This window comes from Numida meleagris, chromosome 1 (assembly GCF_002078875.1).
Source record: "Numida meleagris isolate 19003 breed g44 Domestic line chromosome 1, NumMel1.0, whole genome shotgun sequence".
NCBI classification, from domain to species: Eukaryota; Metazoa; Chordata; class Aves; order Galliformes; family Numididae; genus Numida; species Numida meleagris.
In genome coordinates, this window is record NC_034409.1 from 65,041,870 (window position 1) to 65,065,192 (window position 23,323).

General features: G+C 35.7%; 2 protein-coding genes across 5 annotated transcripts in view; one reads left to right on the forward strand and one right to left on the reverse strand.

The window, feature by feature from the left end:
- PIK3C2G (phosphatidylinositol-4-phosphate 3-kinase catalytic subunit type 2 gamma) overlaps positions 1–1,757 on the forward strand; it is a 313,307-nt gene extending 311,550 nt beyond the window's left edge. For all 3 annotated transcript variants that reach the window (XM_021390880.1, XM_021390901.1, XM_021390891.1), the window contains one exon: positions 861–1,757. In XM_021390880.1, the coding sequence (XP_021246555.1) occupies positions 861–1,013 (153 nt within the window). In that variant the 3' untranslated portion in view covers positions 1,014–1,757. The remainder of the gene's footprint in view (positions 1–860) is intronic.
- PLCZ1 (phospholipase C zeta 1) overlaps positions 3,848–23,323 on the reverse strand; it is a 44,890-nt gene continuing 25,414 nt past the window's right edge. The window contains exons 10-13 of one of the 2 annotated variants that reach the window (XM_021390945.1): positions 11,067–11,239; positions 8,203–8,335; positions 6,327–6,476; positions 3,848–4,038 (exon numbers count right to left, since the gene is read on the reverse strand). In XM_021390945.1, coding sequence (XP_021246620.1) covers positions 3,956–4,038; positions 6,327–6,476; positions 8,203–8,335; positions 11,067–11,239 — 539 coding nt within the window. In that variant the 3' untranslated portion in view covers positions 3,848–3,955. The remainder of the gene's footprint in view (positions 4,039–6,326; positions 6,477–8,202; positions 8,336–11,066; positions 11,240–23,323) is intronic. The other variant, XM_021390935.1, reaches the window with a different exon arrangement.

The window sequence follows — 23,323 nt, forward strand, 5'->3', positions numbered from 1 at the left end:
ATCATCCTACAATGAATTAAAAAAAAAAAAAAAAATTTTGGTTAGGAAAAAAAAAAAAAAAATTTGGGTTTGATTTGGTGTGTTTCTTTCTAATTTTGGTGTGTAGCATGAGATTTAATCACATTACAGTAATAATAACAATATTCTGCAGTCCTGTGCATTGTGTGATACATTTTCATGAGACATATGGGTGGAACATAAAGCTGCTTTGAGGCACTACTAAGCAACATGTAACAAATACAATAATATACCAAGTTGCAAAAAAGACATAGTAACAGGTTTTTTTGGTTTTTTTTTTCAGAACAGAAACGCCATTTTTCAAAGCATCTGTTATGGACAGATATTTAAAGATTATATTAACCTACACTTTTCCATAATTACCATTATTATTATGGTTTCACACTTCTGTCCATGATAAGTACCCTTCATCTTAATCTCTCCTGTAGAAAGCCAACAGTTGTATTCTTCCCTGGTGAGATTTGTGGAGATCTGATATATCTCCACTCTTAAGTTCAAAACTCTGCCTTAGTTCCAATTTTCACTTGGAAAATCATGCATTCCTATTTTTTTTAATCAAGTATTGCAATACAGGTTTCAAATTTATTCACAGATGCTTGGTAATCAGACTTCACAAGCCTAAACTGGCAGAATCCCCTTTATATAAACTAAGATCGAATGTAGATCTGAGCTAAATCCACTAACTTGAATTTGTCTCATAATTAATATCTTATAATTCCAGAGGACAGCTTACAGTAATTATTGGAAAGCTATCATCATGATTCGGAAGGCTGTACTGAACTGTTTTGCTTGACAAATTCACAGATTCATATGTTTTTCTCTTGCACTTTATGTTATTTCAGGTTGTGTACAACAGAGTTATGCAACTTGAAGGCCGTATACTGAAGCTTGTTGTGAAAAGCAAAGGAACATTTGTGGGAGCTGTTAACATTCAACTGAGCAGAGTCCAGTTAAATGAAGAAAAATGGTATCCACTGGGAAACAGTGTAATTTAAATGTGGTCTAAGATAATTCAATTATTTATCCACTAATGTTCCTTTATTCTATTTTCCATGGTACATTTTGTCTCAGTTGCCCTTGAGAATATGCAGTCATCTGCTGATCTCAACATTTCTAATCATAAGGCTATTGTCTTAAAATTGCTGCCATCTTCTTGCAACAGATTCCTGTTAGTGTGAGTTTAAGAAATCACATTCTAACATGTAGGAGCATGCAGGCATTCTTATGACAGCAATCAAGACTTTTGTTCATATGAAATAGTACTGTAAAAATCCTGAATTTAGTACACATCAAAGTGTGGGTCAGAGCCTAATTCTTTCCTGCTAATTCCACTGATGGTGTTGAAACAATGCTGATAATGGTGTAATTTATCATTGTCCACTATGACTCACTGCATATGATGATTCAGCAGAGAGATCCATGGGATGATTCCCTGGGTGCCAATACATTTCAGATGTCTAGCAGATTTTGTGTTAAATCTTATGCAATCCATACATTTATAAACAAGCATACCAACAATCAATCAAGAACTTAACAACTTTGCACGTAAGACATTTTGTGCAGTATATATTGGTGTTTATATAATGCAACTTTAAATCCAGGATACTCATTTGTGAATAAGCTATTTCAACATTTCTTTTATTCTGACATCCAAGAAGTAGATACAACTGGTCAATTGTGAGAAGAAAGGAGGAATGTGGAGCTAATCTTTACAAATAAATAAAACATATTGAATATGAGCTTTCGGTGTTGCATTTATTTAAGATCATATTATAAAGAATCTTTGTTCACTCATCCTACCCCATTGCACTCCTATGCTGTGTAAGAGAGTCAAGTCAATACATGCATTGACCTTAGGTCTATATATACATGTACCTAATGAATGTGAGTTCTACCTTTGAGTTCACCAAGGGTGACTGTGGGCTGTGTTCTTCAAAGCATTTTTACCTAAAGCAAGGAAGCACTTAAGCACATCTTTGAACATTTAGCATGTGAGCGGCCCTAATGAACTGTCCATTACAGCCAACCTCTTACATGAACGCAGAGCTGAGCATGTATATAAACCTTTCCAGAAGCAAGGGCACATTTTAAGGCACAGGCGACACGTTGATTTGTGGTCTGATCTGCTGTAAAATTTTAAGGTACCATACTGAGTGGATCTGACATTTGTTCTACCAGGTAGAAAAGTGGTCAACAGAGGGATAATAACTCCAGAAGCTGAAGATAATTGCCTTCTTCTCCCAAAGGACACTCACATATCAGACTTCAGAAGGTAATGTTGTATAAAGCTCCTGAAGTGGGACTAGGAGTGCTGTTTAGGAATCTAAATAAGCTGGAGTTTTCCTCAGCATCAAACCAATTGGCCGTGTCACTTGGTCAGTTTGTGTCTGAGAACAGATACACCAGATTGCCTTGTGAAATTAAATTCCTCCTCAGTAAAGGGAGGTGGGAAGAACTCTGCTTGAATATTGAATATTATTATTATTAGAATTCTGAAGAAAGCTATGAAATATTTATCACATGAAAAAGATATTGGCTAGCATACAGATATGATCACTACAAAGTTCAGTAAGTCTAACATTTCAGATTATAGGCTTTCCTGAGTAAAGAATCAAGTGACTTGTCACTCAAAAACAGAAAACACATTGTGCCCAGCTTACAATGTTATCAAATTACCTGACCTTACAGTTCAATATTGATTTTAGATTCTTAGTCTATTCCCTTGGTTTCCTTTTTACAACTGTAATGCTATTTTCTAACAGTGCTATTTCCAGTGACATTTTGTAATCATTGCTTACAGCAGACTGTGATTTTCCATCTTAGAGCAACATTAAATAAAATAGTATTAAAATGGCATTAAATAAAAGTAGCATTAAAATTAGAATATTATCAGAACTGTCTGCAAACGGTATTAAAAATAGAATATTATCAGAACTGTCTGAAAACATAAGCAATACTGTTGGTATTAAAGAAAGAAAACTGACAATAAAACATCCTTTAAAAAATGCACATTTGAGTAATAGATCTGCAATTAGTGTAGATACAGTCCTCTGGAAGCTCAGCAATACTTCAGTTTTCTAAGGAAGTTGTGAAAACTACTATTTGTGGACAAGATTGGCACTGATAGGTCTGGTAGGCAAGAATTTGCCATCAGAGAATTTAAATCATACAATCAACACTTACCTTCCCTAAACTTCTTCAAATCCACCTCAAAGCATTGTGCTTCCTATTCCTCAAGTTCACAGTCAGTAAGATGTATCCAGAGCTTCCTGCTGCTACAGGGAACATAGCCCTTTACAAATCAGTCTGTGAATTATTTGTCTTTCTTTAGCAGCAGGAGGTTCAGGATTAGGCTGAGAAAAGGTACCAATATTAGCATCTTAAGTTTTTATCATTTTAAGAGATGCTTTTTCTCAAAACTGTTTTTTTCAGGTGGCAAAATTACAGTATACATTAAAGAGGTATAGCCCAATTAGAAACTGCCACTGTTATACATTAAAAGGGACTTTACACTGAATGTGTCATTTTTCCTGTTCCCTTGGAAAGATGATTGTACAAAGTAAAAGCTCTTTTTCAACGCAAATAAATATTTCCATGTAACAAGTTCATAATTTTGTAGTATAAGATCGTAAACTTTAAATTATTATTCTCAGTAATTAATCCTAATTTTGCAATTAGCTGCAAATGAAATTATTAATTGAATTCAACAAAATGTCCAAAGCACTTCACTCTTTATGAACTATTGGTAGGACCAACTTCACTAGCCATTACTTATTCAGGATACCATTTACTCACACAACAAGTCCCATTAGCTTAAAAAAAATCAATGAGAACATGCCACTCTGGAAATCAGAGTAGTGGGTTGTTGCAAGCCAAGTGATGTTGCTTTATTGAGTGGGGTGCGATTCACCAGAATGACAACTATTGCAGAGCATTATTAGTAGTACCAGACGTACACAAACAAAGATGCAGGTTCAAGTTTGCCACCACGTTTGGAAAACAGAGGAACGGTACAGTAACCTGTAAATATAATGACACTTGATCACTGTATTAACCACAACTGAAAATACTACAGTGGGGTTTTATGATCTACTATGCAAATGTAACATAACAATGAACCTTAGAATAAGTCTTTAAAATAAAGTGAAATGATACAGAACCAATGCTTCACACATTCTTCTTATAGCAAATTGAACAACTTGTGAATCAGTAGTGATAGTGCTTTATGGAAAAGAATGCTGTTACAGCAATAATACACTGTGCAGCTAAGGCAAAAAAAAAAAAAAAAAAGTAGCGTAAGATCCCTACCATGAAATCTTAAGTCTGTTAAGGATCACCTTTTATATATGAGTGATTTCCAGTATCAGAGATAAGGTATACCTCAGAAACTGTATGTTCATCTGGTGAGCAGAAGCATTTGAAGAAGGTGTAGTTCTCAACTTGAAACTTACCTGCTCTGAAAACAAAAAATACCCCCTCCAAACCCAAAGCCTATATTGCCTCTTAATACTGTAATATGTATTACTTCATAAAAATGTCACTTCTGATAAAGAATGTTCTGATTTTTCTATGTATATATATTAACTGCAGTTATTTAAATATCTGTTGTCACTAAAAGTTCAGCTGAGAACTGCAATTCTCAAAACTCTTCTTTACGTGTGTTTGGATGTGGGCACAACCTTCAGGACCCTCATTTGGGTTTGAATTTCCTTGATTCTTTTATCCAGTGTGAAAGTTCACTTTGCACCCAAGATTAAACTTCTGAGCAGCAGATATTCAAGTTGAACCCTGGCAACATGCATTTATGATCAATGTGTAGAGCACACCAGTATGTGGAAGACTTGATTTGCTTCCTACCAGAGGCTTACTTCAAGGATTAAGACTCATTTCCAAGGACTGTGTTCTTAGCCCATAGTTACAGAATATTCTCCAAAATGTCCTGAGAGAAGTAAAATTCTGTTATTGAAATTGGTCCAATTTGTATGAAATCATTAACTGTTAACTGATGCAATGATAGATAGCTGGGATGTGGGACAATTGGATTCCTGTCCTGTAGTAGAATGTGACAGTCACTGAGACAGGGGCTGTAATCCAGGATTCACTCCTCTAGCCTTTAACCTCCCAGCTAGAGGGAGATTCCCATCTTCAGTCCCTCTGAGTATAACTACTTAATCACTGCATGAAAAATTGCATACAGCTACAGGTGGGCAGCAAGTGTTCTTCCCAGTGCAACCTGTAGCTGTGTGGTGAAGCTGCTGCTGGGGAATCACTGAGTGATTCTATTAAAATAAATGAATGAATTCACAAATATTAATGATTTTACAACCACACGTAAGCTTTATCATTTTCTATTAAAGTTTATCTCAAAAATAGGGTGGCTTTTTTCTTTTTTCTGAAATACTCATATATAAGTAGAAAGTGATCAGCATAAAGATGTTGGAGAAAAGCAAATATTCTTTAAGAGAAATGTCTCTGTTCTTGTGTAAATCCTAAGCCTCAACTAAGAATCACAAGCAGCTTTATGACTTCAGAACTTGGAAAGAAATAGCCATTAAAAACGCTGTTAAGCTTTATAAAAAAAAAAGGCACAGTGCCCACTGCCAGCTCCAATTTTTTGCCTTTATATCTTCCTTTACTAACAAAAGTTGATTCTGTTTGCTTTGTCAGAAATACATTTGGAAATCCAGTACAGTACACAATCATTTTATATAAGCCTTTCTCCTTGGCCTACTGACTTCTGTGTCTGTTCTTTATGTGCAGCCTATCAATCACATAAGATTCCGGGAACTAAACAGGTACAAGAGAAGAAACACTATTAAGAAAAAATACTATACATATTTTGCATAATATATATTCTTCATTCTGCACTCTGAAAAGTCGTGGGTAGGTAACTTGAGGGGTTCATGGCTTTTTTGTTTTGTTTTAATTTGGCTAGATGGGGTTTGGAGCCTGAGTAGAAAATGCACAGAACTGTTGCCTTTATGCTAGTTCTGACTAACTGACCTTCCTTTTTTCCTATCAGAATGAGTTAAAATACTATCTGAAGAATTTCTATTTTGAAGCGAATGTTCCAGTAGGAATTATTAACAGTCATTAATAGTTTTTTGATTTCTACACTGTAGACTTTAATTCAGAGACTACAAAGATTTAAAAATATAAAGAGTTCAACTTTTAACCTACTTTAACACAGTTCTCCTCTAGGAATATACATAATCCTGTGCTACATCAATACCACAGTAATGATAAAAGCATAGATTATTGTACATAATTTTGAACTGTTAATGGTGGCTCACTTAAAAAGATCTTACCTTTACTCAGACTCAGCAGTGGTAAAGTGTATTGACCAAGGAAATCGTTAGCAACCAGAGAGATCTCATCTTGTACACAGAAGCGTATCAGTGCTAGTTCTGGAACTTGGACAGTAAAAGAGAAAGTTTCATCCCATCTAGGACTCAGAGCTAATGAAAAGAGAAAATACATAGTATCAAAATACCATTTCATTTATTACAGTTAATATCTGAGTTGTATCTGCTTTTAGTAGTCCATACTAGTAAAATTCTTTCTTTTCCCTAGATTTTTGTGCCAATTTAAATAAATGACAGGACTCCAACTGACTGCAATGATACAGGTCACATCTTTTGTATAGATTATGAAATAAAAACTGTGAGAAGGAAATGCTCAGAATGAAGCAGACAGCCTACGACTTGCCTACAGTATGCATACCATCTCCTTCTAGAGATTTGTCATATACTGGGTACCTAACAGTGTCTATCAAATGCCTAAGAAACTTGATGTTTCCTCTTCAAAAATTGCAAAAAAGGACAGTGATATCCAGGTTTGGAATCTCTGATCAACTTAAACTTTCCAACGTTCATGCCAATTTCATCTTTTTGCCAACGTTTCTCTTTTTATAGTGTTGGAAATGAGGCAGGAGCTGAATAAATTTTGGTAGAAAAGTGATTATGTGACTAAAAGCAAAATACAAAAGGAGATGTAGAACAGGAGAGGTGGTGTTTGTCCTGTATAGCATTCATACAGAGGGAAATGCAATGTAGGAGCTATCTACAAAAAGGAGAAAGAAAAAATAGAAGAGAGTGGCAGAGAAGAGATCACAGGGAACCTTTAAGCTGACCCGTCAAGATGATCTATAGGATAAAGATAAGGGAGTGCTTGAAGAGAAATACTGAGAGTATGCACTATCTCTCCAGGGACTTAACCTGCTAGAAACCTTATATGAGCTAAATGATGAAGTTGAAGACAATTCTTCACAAAAAGTCCCCAGAATTTACATGCATGTATTGGTTTGGGCTCATATAGATTTCATTTTCTTCGTAGTATCTCATATGTTGCTATGTTTTGGATTTGTGACAAAAACAATGTTGATGACACACTGGTGTTTCTGTTGTTGCTGAGAAGTGCTTACACAGAATCAAGGATGTTTCTGTTTCTCACACTGAGAACACTTTTTCACTCCCACCATCAAGGAGATTGGGAGTGAAAAAGAGATTGGGAGGGGACACAGCTAGGACACATGACCCCAGGTAACCAAAGGAATATCCCATAGCACATGACATTGTAATTAAATTGAATTAAGTAACCCCAAGGTGGCATAAAGAAGGAGGAATGGGCAGGACATTCAGAGTTATGGCATTTGTCTTCCCAAGTAACTCTCATGAACAGTGAAGCCCTGCTTTCCTGAAAATGGCTGAACATCTGCCTTCTAACAGGAAGGACTGAATGAATTCCTTCATTAGTCTTGCTGGCATGCACAGCTTTGTTTTACCTATCAAACTATCTTTATCTCAACCCACAAATTTTACCTCTCCAATTCTTTCCTACATCCCACTATGTGCAGGGAGAGGGGAAGGTAAGAGAGCAGCTGTGTGGTGCGTAGCTGGCTCCTGGGGCCAAACCTCAACAGTGAGTAAACACCAAGCATATTCCGTCTTCCCTCAAGAGAGTGATACTGTCAGAGAGTTTATCCTTCCTTAATCTGCAATTCAACAAAAATGGCACATAGTTTAAACTTCTGCTAGAGGTTTTGTAGCAGAAGATCCTACTCTAGACAGAAATAATTGCAGTCTCTGTAAGTACATAACAGCTTCTTGGGAAGGAAAAATGGCCATTCCATGTAAAATATTATTGTCTTTTGTTCACGGTTAAGAGACTAAGACCGATGCTCACCATTGCTTTTTATGACACTAGATTTTCTTTTCACTTGATCTTCTGGCACACCGTAAATTTCTATCTGCACTAAAGGGTCAGCTTTGTTACTCTTCGACAGGTTACTGGGTGGTAACTGATGACCACTGATGAGCTGGAAAATTAAAGTTGTAATGAATTGAAATGACTGTAAGAATTGACTTTACATAATAGCTGTATAGTAGTCATAGCAAAAGCGATTCCATAAGAAACTACAGTCAGAAGTGCATACCAGCCATAAAGGAACTGTTCCCAAAATATCCATTAAAAACAATGAAGTTAAGAATATGGTGCTTCCCATTTAATTTAATTCTTGGCTAATCTGATATCACTGTGCTTCATTTAATAATTTCAGATTTAAGCATTTTTATTCATACTTCTCATTAAAATGTTGGAGGAATCAATCTGATTATTTTTGCTCTATCTGAGATCAAGCCCATGATTTTCTGCTAAAGCTGTGCCTACTGGACTGGCACTAACACTTAGGGTGACACCAACACAGTGTTGCAGAGTATGTAGGGTTTGTTCCTGTTCTTTCACAGGAACACATAAAAACTCAGCCTTTAGCAGGCTCCCTGATGTTATTGTCCTTAATTTAGTTAGCTACCTGGAAAATTTGCCTCAGACTGCCTTATAATCTGGCACCCAGCCTAAGAAAGCATTTATGAAAGTCACAACTTCGTCTACCGTCTATCTGTATTTCAGGACACCAAGGAGAGAATAACTATCTGTAGAGTATCTGCTTTTTAGCAATTAATGCTTGAGTGTGTCAAGAGAGATAGAAACCTGCAAGCCTAGGTGAGAGACATGATGCTTATAGTCCAGACCTCAGGAGAAAACGTCAAAACTCATGTATAGATTCTTACTCCCCTGTCACTCACCAAAAAGTCAAAAAGCACAAACCATGCTTAGGCACTTTCTGTAACAAGTAGGTCCAAGAAATGTTCTAGCCTGAAACACTGATTGGCAGTTGCTTAGCAGACCCAGGTACTGGCCACTTCCTTCCTAGATAATTACCCTCAGTGAAAAGCTTCTTACAATGCAAGCATAGACAGACTGCCCATTTAGAACCAGGAAGGGCCTTCGGCATGTCCTGAATGTCCTTGCTAAAATCCAGCTGTGCTGCTTCCCCCTCTGACCCTGTTGCCGGGCCCAGCCTATGTCTCTGACAGGGTGGGAAAAAAAGGTGCTGGTTAGAGCCTCCCATCATTCAAATCCTTAAACCCATTCCATCTGTGAGATCGAAGGTGAAACAGACATACTGAGGGAATAGAAAATAATATGGTAGGCTTAGAAATGTCTATATGAAACTCCTTGTGTACTTGTATTTCTTCTTCAGCAGCTACATACAGTCTTTCTCTTGATGGGAACTGTGGCACATCAGGTAAGAAAGGGTACTGAATTAAATAAAATCAAGTCCTGTATGATTTTTGTCTTTACTTGTGTTCTCTAAATTTAATCAGTCAGCCTGAGGGACTTTTACCTCAGATGCATTATATCTCTGTCCGATAATTCATCAAGTTAGTAAATCTTCAGCAGAAACTGTTTTCCCTTTAACTCCTTCTCCAGATATTTTTTGTCTTCAACTGCTATTTCCCATTTTTTGCTTCTCTGCAGGAGCCTCTGAGCTTTATAGCCCCACACATAGCTGGTGTGATGCCATTGCTGCTGCTATCTGGTCTATCATCCCAGTCTATGTCATCAGTCTAAAATCCTGCCTTTCTCTGTTCCAGCTTCTTCCAAACTCAGACATTTCCTTTCCCTTGTCTGTCTCCTGGATTACAGTCAGGAAGTTTTCCTCATCTTAATTAACTCCAGCTTTATATAATCAAGGACTAAAGTAACAGATGTATACGCATGGGTGCTTCAAATCATCCAGTCATGTCTGTTTGTAATTGGTATGCTCACTGCTAGGACACTAAAATGTTCTTGATTAGGTGCACACATTATGTAAGCATCTTATAATTGTTATTAGCTAATATTTTATCTCCACTATTTATTTTTCTGAAAGAAATACCAATTATACACTAATTTTATGCTAATTATATAGCATTTATGCAAGTAGTATACTGTACAATCAGAAATAGCACATTTTCATTGGGAAAAGGTAGTGTTCCAACCAGCAAATAATTATAAAACATCTACTTGACCTCAAAAGAAGGAGTTTTATTTTTCCTTATTTTTAAATGACATTTATTTAGAATATTTTTAAGAAATTCAGATTTGAATTTGGGAGAAGTAGAAATAATTCAGAGGCTCCTTCATCTCCCTTTTTACAATTATTTTTACAATTATTAATATGATTTTAAGATGATAAATAATCTTTTATGTATGCATAGGAAGATAATGAGACTTAAACGAAGCATAAAGCTTCCTAGCATATCTTAAAACATTCGCATTTGTCAAGTACAATTACTTTAGTGTATGTGGCATTGCTAATTCTTAAGAAAATAATACAAATAGTGCATGTTTGATTTCTGAAAGCTTTCAGAGTTCAGTCTGCACAGTCATAATTGCCATTCTTTGGTCAACTACACTTGTGACACAATGCAAGGTACATTTAGATTTCTGTACAGAACACTGTGGAAATCATGTCTTTTTATAAATTCATCAACTCTGAACATCTAGATATTTTTAGTAAACATAAGTGAACTACAGATGGGAAACCATCCAAGCAGCAATAAAATCTATATGAGAGTGATGTGTTGGTAGAAACAATAATAAACTTTCTAACAACCAGAAGTGAGAATGAAATTAGAAAATAATAGATAACAAATAGGTCTGGAACATATAACAGTAGTTTGTTTTTACGTTTTATCAAACAAATTACAGTTAACCAAGCTTACCCTTATTGACAGAGACATTGGTTTACTGTATCTTCCCACATTGTGTGGGTTGAATGTTGAATTGCGATTTCTTAGGAATTCTGGTTTCAGAATATATCCACAGCCACCATTGTCTAAGAATTTCCCATTTTGCAGTTCCATTGGTACTCCTGGTGTCTGGAAGTTTAAGGCCACTGTAAAAATAAATAAATATGCATTTTAAAGAATAACTATTGATATCAATTTATAAACCAACTCTTTCACAATTACAGTCAAATCAAAAGCGAAAGAGATTTAAGACTGTATACCTTTCATTTTGTATGCAAGATACTGCTTCTTCACGTAAGTATAGTGATATCAATAGTGAATGATTAATATCCAAAACAAAGTGCAATGCAATGCGTTGTGTATTTTCCCATTTCCTTCTAAATTAAACCTTGGAAAATAAAACATTATTTCTTATTTTCCTCTACGAGGACTAAATACACATGACAATACCCAGTAATACTCAGTACCCTGAGCCTGGTTGCAAAGTTCTGCTACAGAAGACAAAACCATAGGATAACAACTAACTTTAGTTAGGGAGCAGAATTCATCACCAAACCATATCACCCAGAAGAATCACAGAATCATAGAAGATCCTGAGTTTTGTGATACCCACAAAGATCACTGAGTCCAGCTCCTGACTCAACACAGGACCACACAAAATTCAAACCCTTTGTCTGAGAGCATTGTCCAAACACTTCTTTGACTCTGTCAGCTTGGGGCCATGGCCATTGCTCTGGGGAACCTGTTCCAGTGCCCTACCACCCAAGAAGATCAAGAAGTTTTATTTTAGTATTAGAATATTCAGTGCAAATACATATAAGATTATAGATTTAGAATCATTTTTTAAAGTGTTCTTATATTTTATAGGAGCAAACTCTTCCTTCAAGCATAGTTCTCCAGTGCTGATGATTTTTGTTAGTATACACCCGACAGATTTTCCTTTTCTTGACAGCTCAAAACATTTTTGGTTTGCTGCAGCAACAATAATGAAATAGCACACTTCTCATCAACATGATATTATAATTCATGAGATAAAACCAACATTGAAATAGACTTGTTTAATGAAATTTTCTCCTATTCCAGTACATTGGAGCTTCCTGTCATATTGAAAATAGAAAATGCACAAGTCAAATCAGTGAAGTGAGAACATGATGTGTGTTAAATAGAAAATGATAAAAAGTCATTTACTTGATGGCTTGGCAGAAAAAAAAAAACTGAGGCAATACAAGTGATTCCTAATAATAATTCAGAAAATGGACATTATTACATGTTCCTATGAGATAATATAAATCTATTGATTGAACATGTAGCAGAAATTCTTATCTCCCGTGGAAAATGCAAGAAATTTGGCTCAGATTCACTGCACAAAATATTTATTTCTTCACTGCTTTGATGAGCTTTTTAAAATCTTCATTATTAAGCAACACAGACAACAACAGATCTGGAGAGTGAGGCAGCTGGTACTAAGGACCTAATGTTTGCATTACACTTGGTTTTGGTGGGGTTACTTCAGAAGAGATCTAGCCTGGCCCCACAGAATCAATGTCAATTAATAGCTGGAGTACATCTGGTGCTCCCAGAGTGCATCCTCTGTTTCACCTGAAAGGAATCCCATCTGTGCTATGCAAGATTGTTCTGCAACAAATGCTAGTATGTAGTAAGTAGGAACAACTGGGAAATTTGCTTAAAAAACAGTATCACAAACAATAACAATAACAAAACAAAACACGCACTCCTGTATTGAACTACATGCTAACACAGGCACTTGCATGGATTAGTGTCAATAAGTAAAGGAACTTTAAGCCTATTTTATCTCAAACAACAGAAACTAGACCTTAAAATCTTTTTATTGCTCATTGCACTCCATAAACTTCTGTTGCCTTTTTTTCAGTACGGCAAGTATTCTCATGGTATAATTTTGGCAGAGATTCACTATTTGCTTTTATGACTCAACACTCCATCCAGAACAGACTGAAATGCAGTGCTGTATGACCCTTGTTATATGGCAATGGAGGTATCAAATGTGTTGAGTCAAGCAATGCGGTGAATTCTATAGAGCTGAAACCCTGACAGCTCTTTGAAACCTACATCCAGGCGTGATTTACAGATAACCCAAGATCTCTCAGTCCATAGGTAATTCCTAGGCCATCATTTCAGAAGTGATTTAAAAACTGTGACTAAAATCATGTAATTCAAACAGCTGCGGCTTCAAATAGAAGCAAAAAGAATACACTTGTAGCTTCCACATCATGAAACAAATTACATGATTGCACATAATGAGACTGTTGCTATATTTGCAAGCTTCATAGGCTACTAAGCAGGAAAATCTGATTTAACGACAGAAACAAGCAAAAGAGAATACTTTACATTTTATCACATTAGGAAAATTACTTCACGTAAGTGAAGGTCAATGTTATTATGGGATGATATCTTCAAACATCAAAACTGTATTTTTACTCAATTTAATTTTACCTTAGAATAATTTAAAATATACTGAACACTGGTTTTAGTCTACCTACTGATCTCCTTGTATTGAAACTTGTAACCTGATTCAGGTAAGTGAATGCATCTTCTCTGAAATTCATACCTCTACAACTGTTTGCAAGGTTCAGAGCTGCCAGGGGACTCCTCAGAAAATGCTTTACGGTATACTGCTGATGCCCAGTTTTTCATTTCAGTCAGATGCAGTTATAACCCTTGCACTTCTTGAGAAATGGTAAAGTTCATAAATTAAAGAATGCTTTCCATTGCCTGGCAGTGTGGTATTATGGCAACATCTTTCTGCAAGGAAGATGACTGAATTTCTAACCAATGTTTCATCTCAGTTTTGCTGAATTCAAGAATAGAACTTATGATAACATGTTTTGTACTGCTGTTTCATAAAACAGTCCAAATTTTTAATGCATTTGTGAAGCAAAAAATGAAGCAACCATTAATACGGAGGGGAATACAAAAGATGTATTTCATCTTAAACTTCTGTATCACAGGCAGTCAGCTTAAGTCATTCCCAAAACTAATTGCAGAACTAAACACAATTTAAATATTCAAATACAACACCTTCCATAAGCACTGCCATTCGAGACATAATTAATTTTTAGACTAAAAGTAACAGCTTTTGAAAACCAAAGTGAACACTGCGGTTCTTAGAAATCCAAGTTGCTATGATTTGAAGGCAGTTCAGGAAAGCTGCATATCTTTCACCTGTGATGCTGTCTCTCAATTAACATTCCTATTGGGACTTCTTCTGAATCGTCATTTTTAATTTTTCATTCTTCTCTTCCTGATACTATTAGCTATGTTGCAATCCCAAGGTTTAATATATTGTATGCATTTTAAAAGATTTTAAAATGGATAAGCACAAATTTATCACCAGTTTTCCCTAACATAAGTTACTTAATTGTATTTTATGCCATTTAAAATCCATCTCAAAATGTCTGAATTCTATGCAAGTTCCAAAAATATATTCAAGAAGCACTCAGTGCCAGTGTTCCTATCTCCATGATTTACTTCACTCATTTGAATCTGAAGAGATAATTCATCACACTTTGATCAGTCTCAGCTCTTTCCAGGTGCCTGTGCCCTTAAAATGGGCTGATCACACTAAGTGCAATACTCCAAGTGAAGACTCACTATTGCAAAGTATACCAGCGTAATTGTCTTCTGTGCCTTAGATATCCAACATATAAAGTGAATTCTTCAAAGCAGGAAACACTGTGAAAACAGGACCACATCCTAATGATCTGACTTATTTTGTTATTGGTTATGAGGTGATCTATGTAAGTGGATTTGAAGACAGTGCATGTATTCTATGTTAGCACTGCCAGCTGAGCATTGACTGAGTATTCTCCCTTGTCATATACAAGTCACAGCTGCACCCAATCCATTAATGCCCAAATTTACAGAAACATTATCAGAAGTCCTTACACGACTGTGTAGTCCATATTGTGTTTTCGTTTTAGTGATGTGTCTTTTAAAAGCTTTCATCCACAGCCTGCAGAAACACGCTAACCAAGTATGAGTTGGCTCAAGATGTGAATGAAAAGAGAGGACATTCAGTCACTTGGAAATCAACTGAAGGTATTTGACATAATAAACCATAACATGATGGTAATTTGTCAGCTGTTATATATATCAGGAAGCAAAGATTTATTTACCAAAAGCAGCATACGTAGCACACAGAATTTTATCAGTAGAAAATAGATTCTATCGAACTAAAATATGATACTACTTTTATCGTCTGAATGACAAATATAATACTAATTTCTATCTTAAGTACAAAGAATATTTACCTTTTAGTAAACTGAAAATATTATGCAACCTAAAATGCATTCTGATGGAGTTTGCTCCAGTACATACTATCATACCCTGAAAACCCTCTTCTTACACCAGATGTACAGAATGTGCTCTATCACATCTTTTCTATCTGGGTCTTTATGAGTAACTAGAAAAACTTGCCATAACTAAGACTGAAAAACCATGACCATCTTCACAGTCTGCTGTGAGCCTGAGTATTACCTGCTATTCTGGTCCTGCCTTGACATGTCCCTCTGATCCTCACTGCCATCCCTGGATGCTTGTAAATTCAAGCTTGCAGAAAAAACATCCAAAATCAGTCTTTAAAATATCCTCAATGTCGCCTTTGCCCTGAGCTTAAGAGTTGTTTTTTTTTTCAAATCTTTATGCTACTTCAGCCCTCTTGCCAAGGCAGCGAATGAGTGTGATCCCAACAAAATTTTATGAACAAGTACTAATTGTCTACCACAAAAAAAACAAAAAACATACAAGGTTTTGTTTCCTTACAGTGCAGCACACTTCACTCATCAGTATTAATTTTGACATACAAGCTGTGTCACACCTCTTTTTCTTACTAAAGAATTTGTTTAAATTGTCGTTTCTGCCTTTGCTTATTGCTGGCGCATTTTGAAATGGATACCGTCATTCCACAGAAACTCAGTTTATGAATGGCTTACATCATGAGGTATTCTGCTGTAGTAAGAGCAATTACTCATCTGCAAACTGAGTGGTATGCATAACTGTCTGACAGATCATGCTCAGTGTATGCAGTCAGCCTATCTTTATTGTCTTTGGGCCAACTCAATACTGTTGCTCTATAGACACTATCAACAAAATGTTAAGAATTCAATCATTCTAGTGTTCATAATTGCTGACATTATTCTTACTTAATTACAAGTAGCTCTACTGGAAAATAGATGTCAGGTGATTAAAAACCATCCAGTATCCTTTACACAAGAATTTCTACAACTGGTTTCAGTTAGAGATCCTTTCCTGTGAGGTTCTCATGGGATAAGTATCTAAAGTATTTCTGATAAACTATCATATCTAAAATCTAAATTGTTTTTTGTTATTTAATTAATATGTCAGATTGAAAGTTACATTTCATTGTAAGTCTCAGCATCTTTTGGTTGTCATTGTATTTGCTTCAAACATGAAATGGACATTTTTTGAAAATATTTTCTTAATTTGCTTGCCTTGTGTTTCCCAGCAGAGCACGGGGTACAATCAGCTTCACTCTCCTGTTTCAGTGTGGCTTTCTAATCCAGCGTTTACAACAAGGTCAACAAGAAGTTCAGAGACAATTGTGTCCCAGTAGTCTCTTCTATATTTCTTTTAAAATGACTAAATTTCAGGTAAGTTATTTAGTATTCTATTAGTTGTGTGCAGTTCTGGATTCAGTGGAAAAACGTTATTTTCATGGTTACGGTCAACAAAATGCTGACAAAATGAAATTTCTATGATTCTTTTATTTAAAGTTCCAGCTTTTATTGCCCACAAAACCAAACAAACACAAAAATCTACCACAAATGTCTAAAAAGAAGCAAGCTCCAGAGTAACAAAGATCTTTGTCATGAACTTGGCAGTTAGTGATGTTCCTGCAAGAGCAATATGAATGCTTTATTCAAGACACCTCCTAGTCCATGGATCCACACTGACAGAAAGGCAAGAGTATTGAAATGGTTCAATTTATCTGGAGATATTATTCCACCTAACTTGTAGGAATTAGCTGCTCCACTAGAGCTAGTAAGAATCTAGTCAATGAACTTAAGGAGCAGCATAACCAAAAGTGAGTCCATTTTTCAGTATGAGATGAATCATATCCTCGGAGTCTATAATTCTAATAGCTGTCCCATTGAGTTGGACACATCTGGGAGCAAACAGTAAGATGTGAAAAAAATGCTTTTATTGAGTTTCATAAAGCATTACTTTGTTAATAATAATACACACTTCTTTTTTTGGCATCATACTATTACCTTTTCAGAACATAGAATTAAGATGTAAGTCTTTATACAAGATTTAGTTTTCACTTCCTAAAGATGAATTTTTGGACTGTTAAAAGCAAATCAGTAAGAAAGTAATAACATGGATATATACGTCCTTTTTGTGAGACAGAAGCTGAACTATGATAACCACTCCTGTCCTTGAAAGCTCAGCTGAGATTGAATGGGCAATGAAAAGATGGGCTTTTTTTTATGTTTTCTACTGTCATTCTTCCAAGGCATTACTTGTGTTGTGAGCTAGCAGGAAATCTTTCCTGTCTTCCTTATAGCATATTGTCCATGACTGTGGGGTAAGGCCGCAGCAAGCCCAAATACAGATTGAGCTCTGGATCACAAGAACACCTGCCTATAACAGCCTGAATGTGTTTTTGCCATGAGGTGTAATGATATCTCAGATTTATCTCCCAGTTTCGAGAAGACCTCTTTCAATCTTGGTATGAAATCTCTAACCTGTTCTGCAAACACATCTGAGTTTCTGTTAAGTGGCTGGTTTCTACAGAAGTCACTACAAAAGTAATGGAAACTACAACAGATACAAAGATCACAATAACACTATTTGACAAAGCAAATTCTCAGCTACAAAACACTATTTTTCAACATTGTCATCAGCATTAGCTATGCATTTTCACCAGTGATGAGCAAGAGCCTGCATGCTGCGCTCATAAAAATCTCCATGGCTGTATGGAAAGTGGCTTGCCTTTCATATCACTGTTGCCACTGCTGAAACGCACCACCCACCACCTCACTGTGCTCACATTCACTGTTTGGTCTCCACATAAGTTCAGCAAGCATCAATGAATGTCAGTGGGCTCCATTTTTTCTGCATGGAGTAATTCAGTTACACACCTTTGTTTCATCTGCAACTCCATGTTAGATGCCATTTTGTCAGATGCCCCTCTGCTGCTATCTGTCACATGGCAACAAAATGCAATGGAATACCGGCAGGAAAGTACAACCTCTACCGCCACACTACCAACATTCACCTCTGACATCATGGACCAATATAATAAAATAGAAGGAATTACTTTTGGAGCAGCCCTCATAGATGTCAAATAATCAAAGATGAAATACTGTGATGTATCTGTCTTCCTCATATCATAGACATTGATTAGAGTTAAGTCATCTGCAAGATTTTAAGGATCACAATCCTAGATTCAGAGTGCTCATTAAAAGTCTAACTGCAATAAGATATACTGTAAAGAGCTGTTAAGGCATTCTAATAACTTAGCCAGACATACAAATAACAACATTAAAGCTTGTCACTTCACAGATTGCACTAGAAATTCAAGCAGCAACCATTCAAAGCTATAATGTAATGAATATTCTCTGTTTTAGACACACCATTAGCTGTTGAAAAAGACCTAAGAGAAAAGGCTTACTTTGCACTTTCTCTGTGTTAGAAAAAAAAAATAAAAACCCAGTAGAAATCATAAACAAGAATAGAAAATTATCATACTGGAAAACAAACTATGTGTATAAATAAAAGACAAAGTGATATCCCACCATCTTTTAATTGGGAGATCCTGTGTTTTCCCTTAAATTCTCTTATATTGCTTTAGAAATTCCTTTACCAAATCTGACATTTCATCACTTATTCAGAAATATAGAGTGTTCATTAAGATTGTGGGAATATCCAAACTTCTCATTATCAAACATAACCTGTTAAGTTGATCTTAGGAAAAAAAAATCAGTTCTGTTGTCTCTAGTTTTGCTATTTGCCCAGAGAGAAAAGAAAACACATTTTTGCTGCAAATATGCAAAAACTGAAAATTGAAAGTTAAATTAGTGAGCCTGTGCCTTCTGTTTTCTTTAGGAGGTTTTCCAAAATCTGCCTCACCTCAAAGTTTTCAGTCATTCGCAGTCCTATCTAGGCCATACTGATGGTCAGTTCCTGCTGAACAAGTGAGGTACGTGGTCTAAATAACTTGTTTTCTTTTCCCTAGATAGTTTCAGTTTAAATTCAGAACTGCTTAGAGAGTTCTTTTTCACTTATCTTTTCATGCATTGTAATTTGTCATACTATTCCACACAAAATTTAGCCACAAGACAGATATGATTAAATTGCTGGGCTGCATTTCAATCTCACAAGCCAAAACAAAATTTTCAGTAAACAAGTTCCATCACACAAGTAGTACGTACTACTTCACAGAAGTGTATAAATTTTTACAAGTGCTTCAGAAAACATATGGTCTATACTAGCTCTTCTAAAACAAAATCCTGTATCTGCCATACCCTGGCTTTCTCATGTAACTTACGATGATTTCGTCAGACCTGTAGATTTTTGTGATACATGGGAAAATGTTTTCTACTGTATACAAAGGATGTATTCAAAAGGATATTTAATTCTTTCTCTCTTTATTTTTAACTGAGAATTTCTTTTGGTTTGTTTGGGTCTATATAAAACAATTCATAACTGTTTTTTTTCGATAACTGTCCTGAATTTTCTTTCCATGCATAAATCTTTACTTTCCATTTTATTTAGTAAATGAAAAGGAGATAAGGATATGCCAAACCAGTTCTTTCCAGTGCTATACTGCAGTTGCATGCAGGAGGAATACTAATTTTTCCAAACCATAAAATGTTATTGTAGGTATTTTTCTCCATAAGACCTCTTTGTTCACAAAACCTATCCTGTTCTTATGGGATCCAATTTTCAGAGAATGGGCACTGAGTGCACAGTGACACGGAAGAGTGCTTTTGTGGGAACTCCGTACTTTTTACTGTCATTTTTAACTTGCCTTCCTCTGAAAATTAGGTTTGCACAAATACAGAATTCTCATCTTCAGCCCCAGCAAATCTTGGGCTTGTTGGACAATTTCATCCTGGTTTAGTGGTGTGCTCCAAGTTAATGTCCCAAACAGTTCAGAGAAAATTGCTGGCAAGGTACAGAAGAGAGCAATGCTTTGGGCCTATCAATAAGGGAAGTGAAGGAATTATTCAGCTGTCATCGTTTACAAGATGCAGAGAGAGTCCTGGCAAGCAGTATTTTATGTAGATTTGAACAAAACCTAAGATATTTATCTGTCCATCCAGAACAGTTAGTGGAACTTAAAGGTAAGGGTAACGATGCAGGAGTAGAGATGGGTTAAAGGAGCTGAGCAAGGGGAACAGGTGACATAGGATAATCCCTGGGACTGGAGGGAACATTTCTGTACATGGAATGCAGAGTGCAATGGTAGGGGACAGGGGGAATATGTGGGATTTTTGAAAACAGGATGGATGAAGAAATTAAGAAATGTGAGTTAAATCAGAGAAAAAGCGACAGTAGAAGGTTCACTGAGTGGAGTTTTGAGAGCTGCATTTTGGAATGCAGTCTTATTTCAGCCAAACAGTTATCTGAAACAGATTAGGGAATCAAGACTGGATCTGGCATGGCTTGGAAATAATGCATGAGAAGGCTTACTTGTAATCAGACTATTCCCATGAGAAAAGCATTCCTTTAAATGAAGATGCAAGTGCTGTGACCAAGAGGGCAGATCTAACCATTTCCTGCATATTTTTAATTCTTCCATGAAGGGGCCCAAAGCAAAAATCATATGTTTGCATATGATGTATGCAAATCCTCAAAATGATTTTGTTTTAAAGTATACTCCAAGTTAATGATCAATGTAGTCATTAAGAGGTACATAAGCCCTCTTTGAGATTTAAAAAAATGGATATTCTTTAAACAGATCATTGTGGAGATGTAAAGACAAGAAATAAAACTAGTAAACTGCTGTGTGATAAGCCCTTAAAAATTAAGGACTTCTGGCTAGTTCTTTCTCCAAGCATGAAACAAGCATACTGTTTTTTAATAGCAAAGCAGACAATACAGAGAGTGCACCACCTCAAATAAATAATCCCACAATAGCACAGCACCAAGTTAAGTGAGAATTAACCAATCAAGACAGAATATCAAACCAATTTCAAATGGCATGGTAATGGTGAGATACTTCCAGCAATAGCCTAGCCCAATATCAAATATGCACCATAAATAAATATTTATGAAAACACAGACACAAATAAAATTTATACTGGCTAGTAATTTTTTACTCCCACAGTAGTTGTAAAACTATACCTCAATACAATAGTGAAAATGTGAAGCAGAATTTGTAATGAGAGAATTATGAGGGGATCTGAGTACATTTCAGTTCTTTCACTGAACAGCCAATACTGAGTAGGAAATTTTACACAGCCTCCTTAGTCACTGCTCCCCACAGTACATCCTGACAGCACTGTGTAGTTTGGGTAGATGGTTGGCAAATATTAACAAATTCAGGCTTGAGGCTGTCCTCCACTGCTTGTGGTCAGGGCCATAGCGATGGGAAGCCTTTTTCACATAAATTCCAGAGCCTTGAAGGCAAAGTGAAAGTCATACTTTTCACTGTATGAGTGTGAATTGTAATGTAAGAAAGTGAGACCATCTCTTTCACTTCTTGAAACTGGAAGTCTGTGGCAGACTGCCCTGCTCACTCCACGGACCCCCTCAGGTGATTTTGATATAGTCAGAATAAATGATAGAATACATATACGGCTGCAAAAATATTGCTTTTAAACTGAAGAATAAAATGATGAAGCAAGATCATGCCTAAAGCCATTAAAGAGGGGAAAGTGCTTACAGGTAAGAGGTTTTTCAAAGCCTGCTGAGAAGAGAAGTCATGCTTATCTTTAACACTTTCAAATTAAAAACTAACTTGAACTGAAGAGAAACCAAGGTTACTGTTATTTTATTGCTCAGGGTGCAAACTTACTTTGAAATACGCTGAAAAGGAAGACATTAAATTTACTTTCCTTATATTAAGTCACTGAAGACGGTGGCAGCTGTGACTTGGCATTCAGCTGATCAGGAGCATTTGAGTGCATCTTTGTAGTAGCTATCAGAATCTGGGAATTCTTGACAATATTAATTGTTGTGCACACATCTCCTGCATCAGTGCCACCCTACTCACACAAAACCATTGAAAATCAAACAGATCCTTCAGATGAGGATTTCATTGCAGTGCAGATTCCTAAATCACACATCTATACTTTTCCATCATCTCTTCTAATTCCATGCTATAGGGAAACTTCAGCAAAATACAAAAGCAATTGCATTCCTACAATGCCCCCATTTAGTTGAACAGACAGCTTCTTCTATTCTGTTGCTAAGTACAAGATAGCTACAGGGAATTTTAGGCTCCAGCAGATAAAGAAATATATATATATATATATTTTTTAAGAGAGAGATAAATAGAGGAAAGATAACAAGAAACAAGAAGCTTAAAAAAGGAAGCTACATTTCCAACTTTCTCCTATAAAGATGCTCTAGTAATGCCTCACCCACAGCTGACAAATAATCATGGAGATTATAGAATTTGAATATTACAGAATGCAAAATAATGTAATCTATGTTAATTTTCTTGAAAGGAACACTGCAAAATTTTTGTTTCAGGAAGTACACTGTTTAATGTGTTGTTTTACCTCTAAACCTAAGGTAACATAGTTAACACAATAATTTCAGCCAAAACAGACAGGCAGTAAAATATAAATTATTGTTTAGACTCTCCACACAGATAGACACAGAGAAATATCACAGAATTATTAATTAAAAAAAAAAATGAAGTTGTACAAAGAAAGAGAAGGAAGTTATGTTTTAGCTGTGGAAAGTTGTATATATATGCTTTTGCTACAGTGTTTCAGAAGATTAAATCATGCTTTTATGCAGTGTTAGAGTTGGGAATAATACAAAATAAGGTTCAAAGCCTAATAATATCTTGTCCTTAATACTTTTTTTTCTCAGTTTCTAATAGGGAATAAAAAACACAGTAGTTCAAAGGAATTAGTGAACTTTAATAATTTGGGATGTTTGGGATATGCTATATATATCTATTTAACAAAAATTTATATTTGTAATTAGCTATGACTTAATTCTAATTAATTACAAAATTAGATAATTTAAAATAATATTCCTTTTAG